Source organism: Oncorhynchus masou, chromosome 15, assembly GCF_036934945.1.
Source record: "Oncorhynchus masou masou isolate Uvic2021 chromosome 15, UVic_Omas_1.1, whole genome shotgun sequence".
Classification (NCBI taxonomy): domain Eukaryota; kingdom Metazoa; phylum Chordata; class Actinopteri; order Salmoniformes; family Salmonidae; genus Oncorhynchus; species Oncorhynchus masou.
In genome coordinates, this window is record NC_088226.1 from 17,812,029 (window position 1) to 17,829,792 (window position 17,764).

General features: G+C 44.7%; 1 protein-coding gene across 1 annotated transcript; it reads right to left on the reverse strand.

Moving 5' to 3' along the window:
* Positions 1-542: 542 nt before the first annotated feature.
* On the reverse strand, positions 543-17,485 carry LOC135555804 (protein CASC3-like). Its single transcript, XM_064988549.1, has 13 exons — positions 17,300-17,485; positions 12,205-12,229; positions 12,012-12,067; positions 10,875-11,087; positions 10,622-10,767; positions 10,270-10,443; positions 8,923-9,794; positions 8,258-8,319; positions 7,993-8,101; positions 6,511-6,627; positions 4,972-5,174; positions 4,572-4,762; positions 543-3,120 (listed from the first exon to the last, which is right to left on the reverse strand). Exons 1-12 carry the CDS (start codon positions 17,483-17,485, stop codon positions 4,601-4,603), a joined length of 2,325 nt encoding a protein of 774 aa, XP_064844621.1. The 3' UTR covers positions 543-3,120; positions 4,572-4,600.
* Between the last annotated feature and the right edge of the window lie 279 nt (positions 17,486-17,764).

A 17,764-nucleotide genomic window follows, 5' to 3' on the forward strand; every position in this document is an offset into this window, starting at 1 on the left:
GTGCTGGCCCCAGCCATTATAAAATGGGCCATTTTTAACATCCATTAATGGCCCCATTATAATTCAACAGTGAAATGCAACTAATTAAATTGTCATGTGATGGCTGGACACAAGTCATTTTAACTAGTCAACTGAAAAGGAAAAATTGTGTCAGTGAGTATTAGTTTGTAGATGGGTAGTCCCGTGTGGCTCAGTTGGCAGAGCATGATGCTTGCAACGCCAAGGTTGTGGGTTTGATCCCCATGGGTGACAAGTATGACAACGTAGGCACTCAATATTGTAAGTTGCTCTGGATCAGTGACTGCTAAATGACTAAAATAATTTGTGAATGATTCAAATGTTTAATCAATTTATTTTATAAAGCCCTTCTTATATCAGCTGGTATCTCAAAGTGCTGTACAGAAACCCAGCCTAAAACCCCAAACAGCAAGCAATGTCTCACATAATAGGCCTATGTGAGAGATGCAGTTAGTTAGAAGGCTTGGCACAATGTTGCCATCCAGTGGTAGCTGTTCAATAACTTCCAATCAACCACATGATAATCATCTTTTTCCTAGATTCTGTTTAATGTTCCTCAGTCTAAACAAAAACTTGCTCCACAATCAAGAAAACGTGTATATATATATATATATTCAAACATCTATGAAACAAACAAGCCCTCACAGTGTTGGCAGGTCTAGTCAAATTAAACATGTCAAACCAATTTATCCTTAAGGCAAAGAAAATAAAACATTTAAAACATTCTTACCAGCCATTTCTAAACAACAACAAAAAACTTTGAATTACAACTCAATTCGGTTTATACTGATACAGGAGGGTTCAAAAAAAAAGACAAAAAAAGCCAATTTAAAGTTGCATCAATAACTTGCCCTTGTTGGGCAGACTCACTATAACAGTGTGCAGCCACCAGCACCAACTGAATTACTTTCACAATCATATCTATGTATGTATAACATGCATGTATGTTAGGTTTATTTGGCTGCTTTTAGACAGATAGCCCATTCTGACCACCCCACACTAACTGGTCTTTTGACCAATCAGATCTGAAAAATATCAGATTGTGGAAAACATTCAGAATTTGGCTGCCTGGCGAAAGCCTAAGTTAACAGAATTTTCTTTAGGGAAAATAATTTGGGATCAACAGTACGTTCTGCAAACAGACAAATCATATTCATTTTAGTGGTAGAGTGGCCTCACCAGTCTCTCCACTTTCACAAAAGGAAACGGCAAACTTCCAAACAACCATTTCATTTCAAAAGCAAGAGTTAGCCTCGTTTAAAAAAAAAACATTTTTATCCATTCATAACCATGTATTTGATAACAAGGTGGTAGTATTTCTGCTTATTTAAACCACAGGCTTTAATATACATTTATCTATATACACTTACATTAGAAAGCAGTAGCACTGTCAAGTACATCAGTTTCAGGCCAGGTTAAATGGTTCTCTGGTAATACAGTATTACGTAAATAACTAAAAGAAACTGGGCAATGTGGAAGGTATAAAGAGAACTCGCAAATAAGTTGTTGAAATTGTAGGGTACTAGCTATAAGTAAGCACCATCTGTATATAGGTTTTAATCTTTATCTAAAAAGTGTGCGTTCACAAGACTCGAAACCATAAAATAAAAACTAAGACCTACAATGCTGTTGCGAGATGAAATGGGACACTACGTATTTATTTGGACAGTGAAGCAACATTCCCCCCCCCCCAAGTCGGCTCTATACTGCATCATCTTTATTTGAGATTAAAATGTTTTATACGATGACTAAAGTACTTCCATACAAATCTTATGTTTTGAAATTAAAGCACTTTATGCATCTACTACCCCCATTTGAAGGTGTCATAAGTATTTGGACAAATTCACTTTGTATTAAAGTAGTCAAGTGTAGTATTTGGTCCCATAGTCATTGCACGCAATGACATCAAGCTTGTTAAACTACAAACTTGGATGCATTCGCAGTTTGTTTTGGTTGTGTTTCAGATTAGGTTGTGCCCAATAGAAATTAATGGTAAATAATGTATTGTCATTTTGGGAGTCACGTATTGTAAATAAAAGTAGAATGTTTTTAGAACATTAATAAGGATGTCTCCATGACTACGGATAATCACAAATAAATCGTAAATAATTACGAGTAAGAAAGTTAAGCGGCATACATATGATAACCATCCAAAAAAATACTAACCACTTATCGGCAATGGTGAGAGGTTAGCGAGATCTTTGTGGCTCAAACTCTCACTCGACATTATTCAAGATTCATTCATGAGTATCTGTAATCAAGGTAGCATCCACAATAATGTAGAGGTGTTCGGAAACTTGACTACTTTAACACACAAGTGAATTTATCCAAATATTTATCACATCTTCAAAATGTTTGGCGTGCATTTCAACAACAACAAAAAAAGAAGCTCAAATAAAATAAGAGACATTCTGTACCGTCGCCTCATATGAAACATTTGATCTCAAATCCAAAATGCTGGAGTAGAGGGGCATTCAAAGTTTCGCTCCACTGTTCAAATAAATACATAGGAGAGTGTAAATGTTAGCTAGAAAATGAGCAGGATTGTGCTGGGTGGGACAAACAGCTCTAGCTAACCCATATAAATGACCAACTACCCCAGTTAGATTCTCTCCATAATACTCACATGACACATTTCAGCCAGTCCTAAACATTTGTTCGAGCTTAAAAACACATTTTTTGCATGAATATACCTACAGTTGAACGACAGATTGTTAGAAGGAACAAATATCTACGAATGTCATTGGTGTCGGGTGTCACGTAATGTTTACAGAGGAGTTGTTATCGAGGGCTTTCGTTAACGGTTTTATATGGTTACGTTTTATAGGGTTTTTAAGACCGCACTCCCCTCAGAGGCAAAACACTGGTAGGTGAACCAAAACAACAACCCTTCAGTATTGTGGGCAACCAACCAATGTGGCACCTGAATACAAGGCGGATAACATTCCTGATAACATAAAAATAAACTAATCCGCTCCACACGTGGTGCTGGTCCTCGATCGCAGACTCCGTCTCCATGTCTATCGCTCTCTTCCAACTGGCGTAGCCGTTCGGAACGCCGTGCTAGGATCTGACCTCCTGACTGGCCTTCCCACTCCGGTCCTGGAGAAAAGGGAAAATAGCAATCAGCACAACTGTTCTGTCGCACGAGCTTTGGATTAGGCTGGAAGGAGGACAAAAAAAATGCATGGTTCAGCAATACAATTGAGCTCACTTCAGGAAACAGCAGAGGGAGCAGCCCCCCAATCCACATCGATGGGACCGCAAAGGAGAAGGTGGAAAGCTTCAAGTTCATCAAGGAGGCTAAATAAATTTGACTTAACACCTAAAACTTTTACAGATGCACAAGTGAGAGCATCTGTCGGGCTGTATCGCCGCCTGGTACGGCAACTGCACTGCCCATTCCCGCAAAGCGCTCCAGAGGGTGGTGCAGTCTGCCCAAAGCTTTACCGGGGGCAAACTTCCCACCCTCCTAGACATCTACGGCACCCGATGCCACAGGAAGGCCAAAAAGATCATCAAGGACATCAACCACCCGAGCCACTGCCTGTTCACCCCGCTATCATCCAGAAGGCGAGGTCAGTACAGGTGCATCAACACTGGGGCCGAGAGACTGAAAAACAGCTTCTATCACTAGCCCATCAGAGGCGGCTGCCTACAGACATAGATTAGGAATCACTGGCCACTTTAATGTTTCCATACCTAGCATTACTCATCACCCATCTCATACGTATAGAATGTATTCTATACCACTATCTTAGTCCAATGCCGCTCTGACATATGTATCCATTCCTTACTTAGATGTACGTGTATATGTTGTGAAACTTAAATATTACTTGTTAAATGTCACTGCACTGTCGGAGCTAGAAGCACAAGCCTTTCGCCTTCAGTAACATCTGCTAAACACATATGTGACCAATACATTTGATTCGAAAAGTCTTGAGACAGTCATGCAGCTAGGTGTTAGGCATTCATTTGTTTGAAGGTTACCTCTGCACCAAAGCATTTCTCTGGTGGGATTTTGAATCGAGTCTTTGTAGAGTGTGTGTGTGTGTGTGTGTGTCCACTCACATCTCAAAAAGAGACATCAGTTTGAAGACAGTATTATTGCCTGGGGGCTTTTAGGAGGAGCTCTAGGGGATAAGAGGAGCTCGTCTGTCAGAACGAACTGGAGAGCAGAGATCTGAAACACACATTTAGCTGCTTTACTCTGACTCAGAGCCACTGGCCTTACTTCACGTGTCCAAGGCAAAAAAACACCGTTTGATTTAGACACGGTGCCTACTTTTGAACGAGAGCTCAAAAAACTAAATGAGGGAAGCAAGCACCTTTATGGCAACGTTATGACTTGACCTACAGCAACAGTCTCTGGGATAGGCCTGTTCTGTCATCCTCCACCCACCCAACTCTCCAAAACACATTTTCAACATGATCAAAATATTTTAAAACATAACCTTCCCTTTCGTCCTACTCTCACATCGACTCATTCAGTCAGGACTGAGGCAGGTCGATGTCTTGGCGTTTTGATTGGGTGGGTGAGAGGGAAGACTTACCGGTTGTTGGGTCGCTGGGGGTTTGGGGCTCACTCCGGGCCGTACCCTACCTCTGGTGGGGGAGGTTTGACGGTGACGGGCTGGGAGGAGCGCCGGGGAGGCGAGGGTTTGGGCTGGGCTTGCTGCTGCATTGGATCGTAGTACGTCACCCCACCGTACACCTGCGACTGGCCGTACACCTGCGACTGGGCCTGAGGAGAGAGGAGGTTACACGGTTTATGCATGTGTGTAAATACACATTCCTAAATGTTAAGGGTAGAGTCGAATAACATCTAAATATGCATAGAATTGCAGAGCTGTCAGCATAGTGCAACAGTAATGTGTTGCATTGGGTACAATATATAGCAACATTTGACATGCTGATGTGGTAGCTATGGTGTCTTGAGGGCAGAGGACTCACCGGCGGATTGTACATGGGGGGCAGGGTGGCTCCTGCCGGGTAGGGGTAGTTGGTGTTCCCAAAGGTCATGACACCTGGCGGAGGGTAGAAGGGCGGGGCCAGCAGCTGCTGTGGAGGGGGCTGCCCAGGGGACATGGAGACGGGGGGAGCAGCATAGAGAGCCGGGTTGGGCATGGGGCCACTCGACTGGTGGGGGTGTAGACCTGAGGGGGAGACGGGAGAGGTTTGTGGGTGTGACCAGACAGACTGAGGCCCATAAAGCAGCCAACACCATACCCGCATTTCTGGTCAGGAGTGGGGCCGTTTAAAATGGAGAAAAAACAACCCTAAACCGAAAAACTTGTGTTACCCCACACACACACAATTAAAATCACAGTGCAGTTAGTTATCACAAAATGAAGGTTCCGATCATCATCAAACGGAGAAATAAACATAACTAACGCAACAATGCTGTAACGTTAGGAGATATTATTTTCAAAGAATATAAAGCACTTTGCACGTCTTCCTTGTTAACAGTTGGAAAAATGGCAGAGTGAGAGACAGGGAAGCGACAGTCCTGTATGGCAATACTTAGAGAGGTAAAATTAGGTAGTGAAATGCAAACTTTGCAAAGTGGAATTGAGCTACAGTGGCAGTACAGGTGCAATGCTAAAAGGGAAGCGCCGTGAGACCCGAAACATTGCTGGCAGCCGCTCATGACCCTAAACAAGAGACACGGGATCTTCACAAGAAAGAAGTGCGATAAGGGATGGATAAAATAACAGCCCCGATTACAGAAACTGCAGTTAATATGCAGCCATTGCAATGGTAGAGGATATCGGCTTCAATGCCCTGATGCTACATCTAGAACCAAACTACAAGAAAAAAGAACCGTGATGGCCCGGAAGGAGAAATTATACAATGACTGCTCTGCAAGTACACAGCGTGAGCTCTCACAACGCCACAGATTGTTGGACGTCTGAACAGGCTGTCATACATCACTGTCACGAGCCATCACATCGATGACAAGTGGGACATTAAGCCCCCTGTACTGACCAGAGCATGGAGGAGAGGCACACAGAGCGCCTACCATCATTGCTGGCAGCCATGACTGGGGTCGATTGAGCGCCACTGCACCCTAGCAGTCATGAATAACCGTATCTGCATTGTGAATTTGCATGTCATTTTATGATTTTTTTCTTGTCGTTTAAAAAAAGACAAATTGCACATTTGTCACATCCCAAGTTTGGAGGCACTTGAGGCAACTTTTAATGACGTGAAACACTTATTGAAAAAGCACAAAGTTATTAACTAAACGAGTAATAACAATTCATTTGAGTTCAATAAGAGAGCATTTAAGCAATACTATTCCTGAGTTGATTGAACATGTCTTCACGTGCATGGTGATGAAACAAGTGAGGTTCAAGAAAGCTTGTCATTGACTTTCCTTTTTGTTGCCAGAGAAGACACAGGCCGAGTTCTATCATCTTAGTTGAGGGTAACTGCCGCCCTCACCATGTTTTCCCTGGGTCCCCTGGCAGCAAGGTGACAGACACTAACCTGGGTGTCCTGGATGGCCTGGGTGGGGGAGGTGCATCTCAGGCTGGACCAGCATGCCCTGGGGTGGGAGGGGGGCGGGGCTGTCGCCGTGGGCATAGATTGGTCCTTGGTAAGACACTGCAGGAAGAGACATAGCATTTAGAGTCATGTAAGCGCTCTACAGTCAGATTCTACAACCAAACCAAACACACTACATGGTTTGCTCGTCAAACATTTCTAAAGTTGCCGCCCCCCCTTGCTGCTATGCCTCCAGTCTCCTGGGTAGGCTTTCCACTAGATGTTCCATTCATCCACAAGAGCATTAGTGAGGTCAGGCACAGATGTTGGGCGATTAGGCCTGGCTCACAGTCGGCGTTCCGTTTCATCCCAAAGGTGTTCGATGGGGTTGAGGTCAGGGCTTTGTGCAGGCAAGTCAAGTTCTTCCACCCTGATCTCAACAATCCATTTCTGTACAGACCTCGCTTTGTGCACAGGGGCACTGTCATGCTGAAACAGGAAAGGGCCTTCCCCTAACTGTTGCCGCAAAGTTGGAAGCACAGAATCATCTAGATAGTGTTAAGATTCCCCTTCACCCGAACCATGAAAAACAGCCCCAGACCATTATTCCTCCTCCACCAAACTTCACAGTTGGCACTATGCATTGGGGCAGCTAATGTTGTCCTGGCATCCGCCAAACCAAGATTTGTCCATCAGACAGCACTTCAGGAAATACGATTCCACTGCTCCAGAGTACAATGGCGGCGAGCTTTACGCCACTCCAGGTGACACTTGGCATGAAGCATGGTTATGTTAGATATTTTATGAAGCTCCCGGCGACAGTTATTGTGCTGACATTGCTTCCAGAGGCAGTTTGGAACTCAGAAGTGAGTGATTTAACTAAGGACCGACAAATTATCACACACTTCAGCACTCGGCGGTCCCGTTCTTGTGTGGCCTACCGCTCACAGCTGAGCCATTGTTGCTCCTAGACGCTTTCAAGTCACAATAACAACACTTACAGTTGACCGGGGAAGCTCGAGCAGGGCAGGAATTTGACGAACTGACTTGTTGGAAAGGTGGCATCATATGACGGTGCCACGTTGAAAGTCCCTGAGCTCCTCAGTACGGGCCATTCTACTGCCAATGTTTGTCTATGGAGATCGCATGGCTGTGTGCTCAATTTCATACACCTGTCAGCAACGGGAGTGGCTGAAAAAGCCAAATCTACCAATTTGAAGGGGTGTCCACATACACTATATATACAAACGTATCTGATGTGGCAATCATGTGTTAAACCATGTAGCTTATTTTGTTATAGTTTATCACAGATTCCTGTGTACCCTAACATTTTTAAGACAGCATCCTAACGCAGCTACAACATGTTGTAGTTTAGTACTGATTCTACCAGAGCCTGGCTCTGAGCCTATGGACAAAAAGATACCAGCTAGTGTGCGTTTTCAGTTGTGCCCTGCCTTCTGGTGGTAGTGTTTGGCACTGACTCACTGGGCTCGTAGTAGTGGCTTTCCATGACCCCTATGTGCATAGGAGGAGCGGGCTCCGGGCTTGGCCTCTGGCGCTGGGACGAGTACCGCTTTGCCCGGTTACCAGCTCCCTGAGATGGAGAGAAAGAGGGTGAGAGCTGACCGAACCACTCAAAATGTCAGGTAAAAAAAAAAATAAAAAAAAGCCACACTTCTCCTTGTAGGCAACATATAAAACGACAGAAACCCATCTCTGTACATTAGTCACCACAAGTTGGCCTACTCACCAGCTCTTCTATGTTACTGTATTGTGGAGGTGCTCCACCCATGTGCATAGAGTTCGGGATGCCTGCAACGAGACGAAAAAAAGGGTTGACAACACGCAAGCAAAACATATCCAACCACCTGATCCACTGCTGCGGTTTAGATACATCTTATAAGCTTCAAGTCAAACCAGCTACCAACGTGTATTTCTGACTCAGGTTTCTGTCCTGACAAAATGTGTACTTGAGGCACTTTAAACCTTGGGTGCAAAAAGGACATTTTATTTCCAATGTATTGCATGATAAAAACCTCCCAGGCTCCAGACAGCATGCAAGGACGCACCACCACCTGCACTGAGTGGATTAGCTGGCTTAAAAGAGCTACTTGCATTCGCACACTGCCGGCCCCCCCATTGCTCCACACTGACTAATGGCCTCATTATGTCAATCAGCCTCACTGAATGGTCACTGACCTACTGACTGACTCAGTGCTGCACCAGGGAGCTGCTGCTTAGCTTCACCAGGGCTGCTGGTGCAGTGGTGACTGAGCTGCTTGTAACAGTGCTGCTGGAACTATGAGAGGATGTGTGTCACTCCATATTACTCAATAATAATAATTTAAAAAAAGAGGGGTAGAGTGAGAGAGAGGTAGAACGGGGTAGAATGAGGGCAAAAGAGAGAAGGCTCACCCCTCATCTCAGCGCGTAGAAACGAAGTTGGGTTCTGGGCCCAGTTCTGTCCAGCCAGGCTTAGTCTGGCCAGGTCCTGGTCCAGCCCTGTGAGTACCGTCGCCTGGCTACTGTCTCCAGCATCCCCCTGGCTCTGACTGGGGCCCTGCCACGGCTCACTCGTCAGTGCCGAGGAAGACACGGTGGAGGCAGGCTCCTCAAGAGAACCCTGCTTGTCCAGCTCAGTGGCCCGGGTACGAGTCCTCCTGGCTAGGGAGTACGACTTCTTCTCCACGGGCCGCTCCGGAGCCGGAGAGGCATCGCGGGTCACCGGGTTGTCTGCCGGAGGAGCAGATCCCCCTCGCTGCTGCTCCTGTCTCCGTGGCGCAGAGTCCCTTTCTCGATCTCCCTTGCCACTGTAGTGGCGATTGTGGTAGACGGACTGAGACGTTGTCACTGTCGTGTTGCGCTCGTCATCCTCCTCGCTGCGGATCTCTTCCACCACTACCGAAGAGCTACGCTCCGTATGGGCCCCTCTGTTCCCCCGGCCCCTGGGGCCTCGTTCCCCGTCCATGGGCGGTAGGCTCCGGGTCTGGAGGGGCTCGGCCTTGGGGCCTGGCCGTTGAGACTCCTGGTTTCGGTCATTCCTGTACTGGGCCTGGGGGCGGTTGCCCTGGAAGCCCCGGGGTGGGGGGTGGGAGGAGGGCCTGGGGGGGTTGTTGTTGCGCTGGGTGTTGGGGGCTGCTGAGGGGGGAGGACCAGACTGCTGCAGGGCCACGGCTAGGGGAGTGCTACGGCTGTTGGGGTTCCCTCCCTGCTGCCAGGAGGTATGGATGGGCCTCTCCCCGTCTCCGTCCCGCCAGCGCTTGTCCCGGACTGGAGAGGTGCTGTGTCTGCAGGGGGAGGAGAGGAGGCTCGTGAGGACAAGCTGCTAGTAGACCAGCGGTTGGTAAATGATGGTACACGGGCCAGATTTTGTTTTGAAGCTTTTATTTTTATAAACACTCCAGGCGACTTTTGAACATCTAAAACGAGGTAGAAAGTATACAGAAACTATAATGGACCTATATGTTTTCAAATTATTTATCCTTTTCAGACACGCAAATAACTTTTGACTAACAAAATCGGCCCAGGAAAACCTGCACGACAATTTTTATTTATTTATCTCAAAGTGACCATCAAGCCAAAAATGATACCCCACTCCTGTAGTCGACTATTGCTGTTATTTGTGAGATGACATTGTAAGCGGATAAATTGTGCCTGTTAATATAAATTGGCACGATAGACAATAATGGTGGTTAGTGTTACATGCTTTCAGAGACATGGGAATTTCAACACTGGGTTAGTAGAGTTGAGGGTCAGTAGTACCTGGGCTTGCGCTGTCTATAGGACCGATCATTGGAGACACCTCCGTTGCGGATGTCATAGCCGTAGATTGCAACCAGCTCCTCACGTGACTTGGGCGCCTGCTCCTCCTCCCTGAACCTATCGTGTTCCCAGCGACCCTCATCCTTCCACAGCTTCCTGTTACGACCCTTCGGCCTGGCGGACAGAAAAGAAGCAGCAAATATACCAATAAACAGGTTTACCAATGAAACGACATCCGTCTATTACGAGGAGCCATCCATCCTTTGTGTGGTTGTTGGTCACGTTTAGATAGTTTCAGTTGAACGACAAACATTTCATGAATAAAAAGGATAAACTTTCCGTTCCCCCTTACCGTTCCTCCTCCTGTGCGTTTCCTCTGACGTCGTGCTCAAAGAACATTCCCTTACGGGGGATATAGGCTGGGTTATTACGATCCTGGTCATCATCCAGCTTCTGGCCTGGTTGAGCACCTTTATTCTCAGAGTCTTCTGTGCTTTCCTGGTTACACGGAGTAGAATTACTCAAAATGATTGACCAAGAGGCCCATATTTGTATGCAATTCTATATATGCATGTATGCATTTTCTTTTCAATTAACCATTTTACCTGACCATCCCCGCTTTGCCGCTCCCCTGCCAGGTTGCCTTTATCTTCACACTTCACTTCTTTACTCAAACCTTTCTCACCCTCCTCTACCTTCCCCCCTCCTTCCTGCAGCTCCCCCTCTGCAGCAGGGGTGTCAGCAGCAGGACTGGGTTTGGGCCCAGCAGCCGGGGGAGGGACCTCCTCCTCCTCTTCCTCCTCCTCCTCCTCACCTCCCTGAGAGAGACAATACAAGACTTGAGTTAGTTTGCTTCATGCGTATCATTATCGAGATGCTGTCAAAGAGAGATCAACGCAAATATCCTTAGAGTCCTACTTATTCCAGTCAAAAGCGGCCATGCACAGTGGACAAATTAAACTTCTCATCAGAACCACAGTTGAGACCTCATTAAGAGGATTCCAGTACCATCATGGACATTGGAATGCATGAGTACATAAATTGAAAATGTTTTATTTGTCTGCATCTTGCAGCTAGGGGTTGCTGCAGTGCAGAAGGTCTGTGTTCTGAAATACCGGTACCTGTATCAATGGTTGAAACCTGCTCATCTCTTCAGTCCATCCAGGATTTCGCTGCAGCAATTCTGACATTTCACATGGCAACATGTGAGGATTTTGTCCAATTTGTTACAAAAATTCACTGACGAGGGAAAAGGTCTGTTGATGTGTGCTTAACTGGACCATATTATGCAGTGATTGGTTGAAATTGTAAGCCCTCTTTTTTTTGTGTGGTGATCAGTATGCGATAATTTGACTGTTTTATGAGGTAATAGCGCAGGATTGGTCAAATTTGCAAGACCTCACATAAGATACTGGTAATTGTTGATTTAGCAACAAAAACCATATGGGTTGGAGAACAGCTACATCCTGGAGGGACTCTTGTTTCATGGTGATTTATTTTTTTTGTCTCAAATACTTTGGAATTTAGATACATCATGATCTTTCCAATCCACTAGTTGGGCTATTCTGTTGGGAGGAGGAGGAACCTTGGGGTAGCCTCGTGAAGCCTGCATTACTGAAATTCTAAAAAAAAATCTGGTTCATCAAATACTATGTTGCCCAAGTGTCCATGCAAATAAAACACATAAAATGACATTAACATTTTACCCTACAGCATAACTCTGTTCAGCAGTGGCAACTCACCTCTGAATGGGAGGCATTCTCCTCAGGATCTGCACTTTCATAGTCAGAAAGGACAGCTGCAAAAACAAACATTCAAATGTGTCTGAAACAAATACATCAACTGTTTAACAGTGGTGTGATCCAAATGGGAAATGCTTCAGATGTGTGCGTCATTCTATAGGCCATTGGATTGCGTCACCAAACACTGACTCACCTTCTCCTACGCCATCTTCACTTTCCTGTTAAGAAAGGATAACACTAGTCAAACAATGTGAATGAATTGACAACAAATAGCCTGGTATTCGGATGACTGACATGCCCAGAGTAATCTGCCTGTTACTCAGGCCCAGAAGCTAGGATATGCATATACTTGGAAGCATTAGATATAAAACACTGAAGTTTCTAAAACCGTTAAAATGTCAGTGAGTATAACAGAACTGATATGGCAGGCAAAAACCCAAGGAAAATCCATCCCGATTTTTCTTTTTCTTTTTACAGCACAGGCCATTTCAGTGCTTGCCTATGGGAAATACAAATAGATAGGACCCATATTGCAGTTCCTATGGCTTCCACTAGATGTCAGTCTTTAGAAAGGGGTTCAGGCTTGTTTTTTGAAAAATGAATAAGTAGTTGGAAGAAGTACAAGGTGTCTCATTAGAAAAGTTCTGTTGACGCGTGAATTAAATGTTTATTTAGATATTAGAGTACCTGAGGATTAATTAGAAACGTCGTTTGACTTGTTTGGACGGACTTTAGTGGTAACATTTTGGATTCATTTGTATGCCTGTTGAAAGAGTGGATTACTGAGATCATTGGCTCCAACTAAACTGACTTTTTTGGATATAAAGGACTTTATCGAACAAAACGACCATTCATTGTGTAACTGGGACCATTGGGATTGCAAACAGAGGAAAATCTTCAAAAAGGTAAGCAATTTATTTAATCGATATGTGAGATTGTGACGCCTGTGCTGGATGAAAAAGTATTTTGGTGTGTGGCCCTGTCCTCAGATAATCACATGGTATGCTTTCGCCGTAAAGCCTTTTTGAAATCTGACACTGCGGTTGGATTAACAATAAATTAAGCTTTTAAATGATGCATGAAAATACAAGTGTCATACATGTTTAATATTACAATTTTTGTATTTTGAATTTCGTGCTCTGCAATTTCACCAGATGTTGTCGTAGGTGTCCCGCTAGCGGTTCACGCGCCAAAAGACACCAAATGACCAGGCCATTCAGAGTGAATTAAATAATTCCAGTTAATTCCCTCAATCATCTTGTCCTATACAGATATGGAAGCTGACAGTCAAGTTTTTCTATTCACAATCCAGACTACAATAAATGACTTCCTAAAGAAAATGACATCCAAACCTGGGAAAAAGAGCACTCTTCCTTATCTAAATGGAGAAATCTAGGAACTGATGAAAGAACGAGATCATGCTCTAAAAACAGCCCCGAAGTCCAAATTAGAGCATGACAGACGTAAACGAGGCTTAAAAAAAAGAAACATCCTCTCACTGTCAACTGTGTTTATTTTCGGCAAACTCAACATGTAAATATTTTTATGAACATAAGATTCAACAACAGACAGTCAAATGTCTATGGAACTTCTTCAGTTTCTAACAGAAATGGAATAATGTGTCCCTGAACAATGGGGCGGGGTCAAAATCAAAAGTAACAGTCAGTAGCTGTTGTGGTCACCAGCTGCATTAAGTACTGCAGTGCATCTCCTCCTCATGGACTGCACCAGATTTGCCAGTTCTTGCTGTGAGATGTTACCTCACTCTTCCACCAAGGCACCTGCATGTTCTGACATTTCTGGGGGGGGGGGGGGAAATGGCTCTAGCCCTCACCCTGCAATCCAACAGGTCCCAGACTTGCTCAATGGGATTGAGATCCGGGCTCTTCACTGGCCATGGCAGAACACTGACATTCCTCTCTTGCAGGAAATCACACACAGAATTAGCAGTATAGCTGGTGGCATTGTCATGATGGAGGGTCATGTCAGGATGAGCCTGCAGGAAGGGTACCACATGAGGGAGGATGTCTTCCCAGTAACACACAGCGTTGAGATTGCCTGCAATGACAAGCTCAGTCCGATGATGTTGTGACACTCCGCCCCAGACCATGACGGACCCTCCTCCTCCAAATCGATCCTGCTCTAGAGTACAGGCCTCGGTGTAACAATCATTCCTTCGACGATAAATGCGAATCCGACCATTGCCCCTGGTGAGACAAAACCGCGACTCTTCAGTGAACAGCACTTTTTGCCAATCCTGTCTGGTCCAGCGACGGTGGGTTTGTGCCCATAGGCAACGTTGTTGCCGGTGATGTCTGGTGAGAACTTGCCTTTCAACAGGCCTACAAGCCCTCAGTCCAGCCTCTCTCAGCCTATTGCGGACAGTCTGAGCACTAATGGTGGGATTGTGCGTTCCTGGTGTAACTCGGGCAGTTGTTGTTGCCATCCAGTACCTGTCCCGCAGGTGTGATGTTCGGATGTACCGATCCTGTGCAGGTGCCGTTACACGTGGTCTGCCACTGCGAGGATGATCAGCTGTTCGTCCTGTCTCCCTGTAGCGCTGTCTTATGTGTCTCACTGTACAGACATTGCAATTTATTGCCCTGGCCACATCTGCAGTCCTCATGCCTCCTTGTAACATGCCCAAGGAACGTTCACGCAGATGAGCAGGGACCCTGGGCATCTTTATTTTGGTGTTTTTCAGAGTCAGTAGAAAGGCCTTTTTAGTGGCCTAAGTTCTCATAACTTTGACCCTAATTGCCTACCGTCTGTAAGCTGTTAGTGTCTTAACGACCATTCCACCGGTGCACGTTCATTAATAGTTTATGATTCATTGAACAAGCATGGGAAACAGTGTTTATATCCTTTACAATGAAGATCTGTGAAGTTATTTGGATTTTTACAAATTATCTTTGAAAGACAGGGTCCTGAAAAGGGGACATTTCTCATTTTGCTGAGTTTAGGTTAACCCTGTTGAGAAATAAGGTGAAAGAAATCACAGGCCAATGCAAACTTTTTTATAAAAATAACTGGTGAAGCAAAGGGAAATCCTAAATTCATCTGGGCTAATCTAAAAAAAAAAATTGCAGGGAAAAACCATAGTAACACTGCAAAAAGACTAGAAATCAATGTGAATGAGTCTAACACAGGATGGAGTAGAAATAGCAACAGCCTTCAATTCCTACTTTGTTGACTCTGTCAAGGTACTGACACAGAGCCCCTCCACCAGTTTCTTAAGGGGTCAGCGCTAATGAATGACACTGAACCGGTCTTCATCACAAGGGATGTTTCTGAGTCAGAGGTGAAAAGGGTGATTAGCTCACTAAAGAACTAAAGCAAAATGTGTTTGGGCTGGACTCTACCTTTCTTAAACTACACAGTCACTCATTAGTCCCATTACTAAGGTCACCATCTAAATCAGGTGATCATGTTGACATGAGTAACTACAGGCCTATTAGTATACTACCTATGGTGGTGATGGTTGCTGAAAAGTGTGTAGCAGAGAAACTGATTGCCCACCTCAACAACAGCCCCCTCTAAGAAGAAGAAAAAGTCTGCATGTTCTTCACAATGAGGGCAACAGATGTTACTGTGTCAGGGGAGAAGCTCCAGGTGGTATCCGATTTGAAGTACCTTGGGCTTCATATTCGATTCCAACCTCTTAAAAAGCAGGTGAAAAGGTAACTCAAATAACCAAATTCAACCTAGCTAATTTCCATTCATACAAAATTGTTTGACTGCAGAGGTAGCAAAACTGTACTTTCAAATCTCTGATACTCACACACTTAATATACTGCTTGACTAGTTGGGCCCAAGCTTGCTGTACAACATTAAAACCAACTCAGACTGTCTACAAACAGACTCTCAAAGTGCTTGATAGAAAGCTCAACAGCCATCACTGTTACATCCTCAGAAAGCATGAGCTCCTGAGTTGTAAAAAACCTTGTGTAATACACCGACGTATGTCTTGTATTCAAGGTCCTAAATGGCCTTGCCCCCCCCCCCCCACCCCACTTAGTGCTTTTGTTAGACAGAAGACCCAAACCCATGGCAGCAGATCCACAAGGTCTAACATGAGGTGACTATATGGTTCCCTTAAGGAAAAGCAGCTTTAGTCAATTGGCTTTCTCCATGAGAGCATCCCATGTCTGGAACACTGCTATCGAACACACACAACTGCCTCATCTATCACACCTTTAACAAAAAAAAACATGAAGACATGGCTGAAGGCCAATCAGATTTGTGAACATAATCCCAAACTGTGTATTGCCACTTTCCATGGTCTGTTGCTTGTGAGGTGTGGAAACACTGTTGCATTTTTTTTTTGCTTTTTGTGCTATTGCTCTGTCTGCATGCTATGTGTTGCCTTTCCTATGTTGCTCTGCATGTGCTCACTGCTCCTTTATTGTATTGTTATTGTAATTGTTCTTAATAACCTGCCCAGGACCTGCTGTTGAAAATTAGCCGGCTGGCTAAAACCGGCACGGTTACCTAAAAGTTGATTAATGTACACGGTTGTCCCTGTAAATTTTTTCTTGCTAAAACCACTATTTATTGCGCCAAACATGGATTCCTCACATCACTAGAGATTTAGATAAATATCAACAAGCTTTGTGGTAGTGACCATTCAAAACCAGAGGGTGAAGTCAAGATTATTACTGGTCAAGAAAAATTACTAGATGAGGCGTGACTGGAGGCAAATATTGTAACGTTATGTAGTTCTAACGACGTTAATTTGCACATTTTAACAGTCAGATGAAATAACTCAACATCAAAGCTCCCTGTGGCTTTAGTTAACATTAGCATCTAGCTACTACAGTAGTTAGCAAGTTACTGACATAAGCTTATAAGCTAGCTAACGCTGGTGCACGTTAACGAAAACACTGATAGTACAGTAACTAGCTAAATTAAAATACTTTCCTCTTGCTAACCATTAGCCAACGCGTTACCATCGCGGTAAACGTGCTAGCTGGCGTTACCAAACAAAGTAAGCTAGCGCAAACGAGCTGGCTTGTCTAGTTAGTTCACGGTTTGGCCCTTCACACGTTTCCCGGCCAAACATGAGCGAGTTGGTTGATTTATGAGCAACATTAGCTGAACGCAGCAAACGCAAAACATGGGGATGCGGTTTGGCCTAACCACTGGACAACTATCCGCGCGGTACTGTTAGCCGGCTGACTTGTTGACCCAGCCATTAATTATAGTAGTGAGTAGGCTAACGTTAGCTAGCCAACTAATCAAGTACTATCAAATCGATCGGCTTTGCGTCTCGAGAACAAGACACTCACACACTCGGATTCAGCATCGTTTTTCGGCACCACACGAACAGCTGGTGCCTCAACTGGCTCAGGATCCCGTACACGGGGCTTTGTCGTTGGCGAAAGGGACTTTCCACTTTCCGATCCCGAACCAGATTCATCGTCTTCCTCGCTATCCTGGGACGCGCGCCTCCTTCGCCGTCGCCGGTCCGCCATCTTAGAAATCATATAAAGGAAACCGGAAGAATGCCAGGAATTATGGGTGAATGTTAGTTACGCAATTCCGCCTTAGCCTCCTCGAGCTTTTTTTTTTTAAATCAAGGCATTTCAATCTCTCTGGCAAGTTATCGTTTCAATTAGAAAGTGTCGTTAATCGGTTGTTGAAGCATTTTTGAACGATTAAGTCAGTATGATGACACCTATGAACAAAATTATAAATCCCCTCCGAGTTGAATGAATATTAATTATTATCCAGAGACATATTGATATTCACTC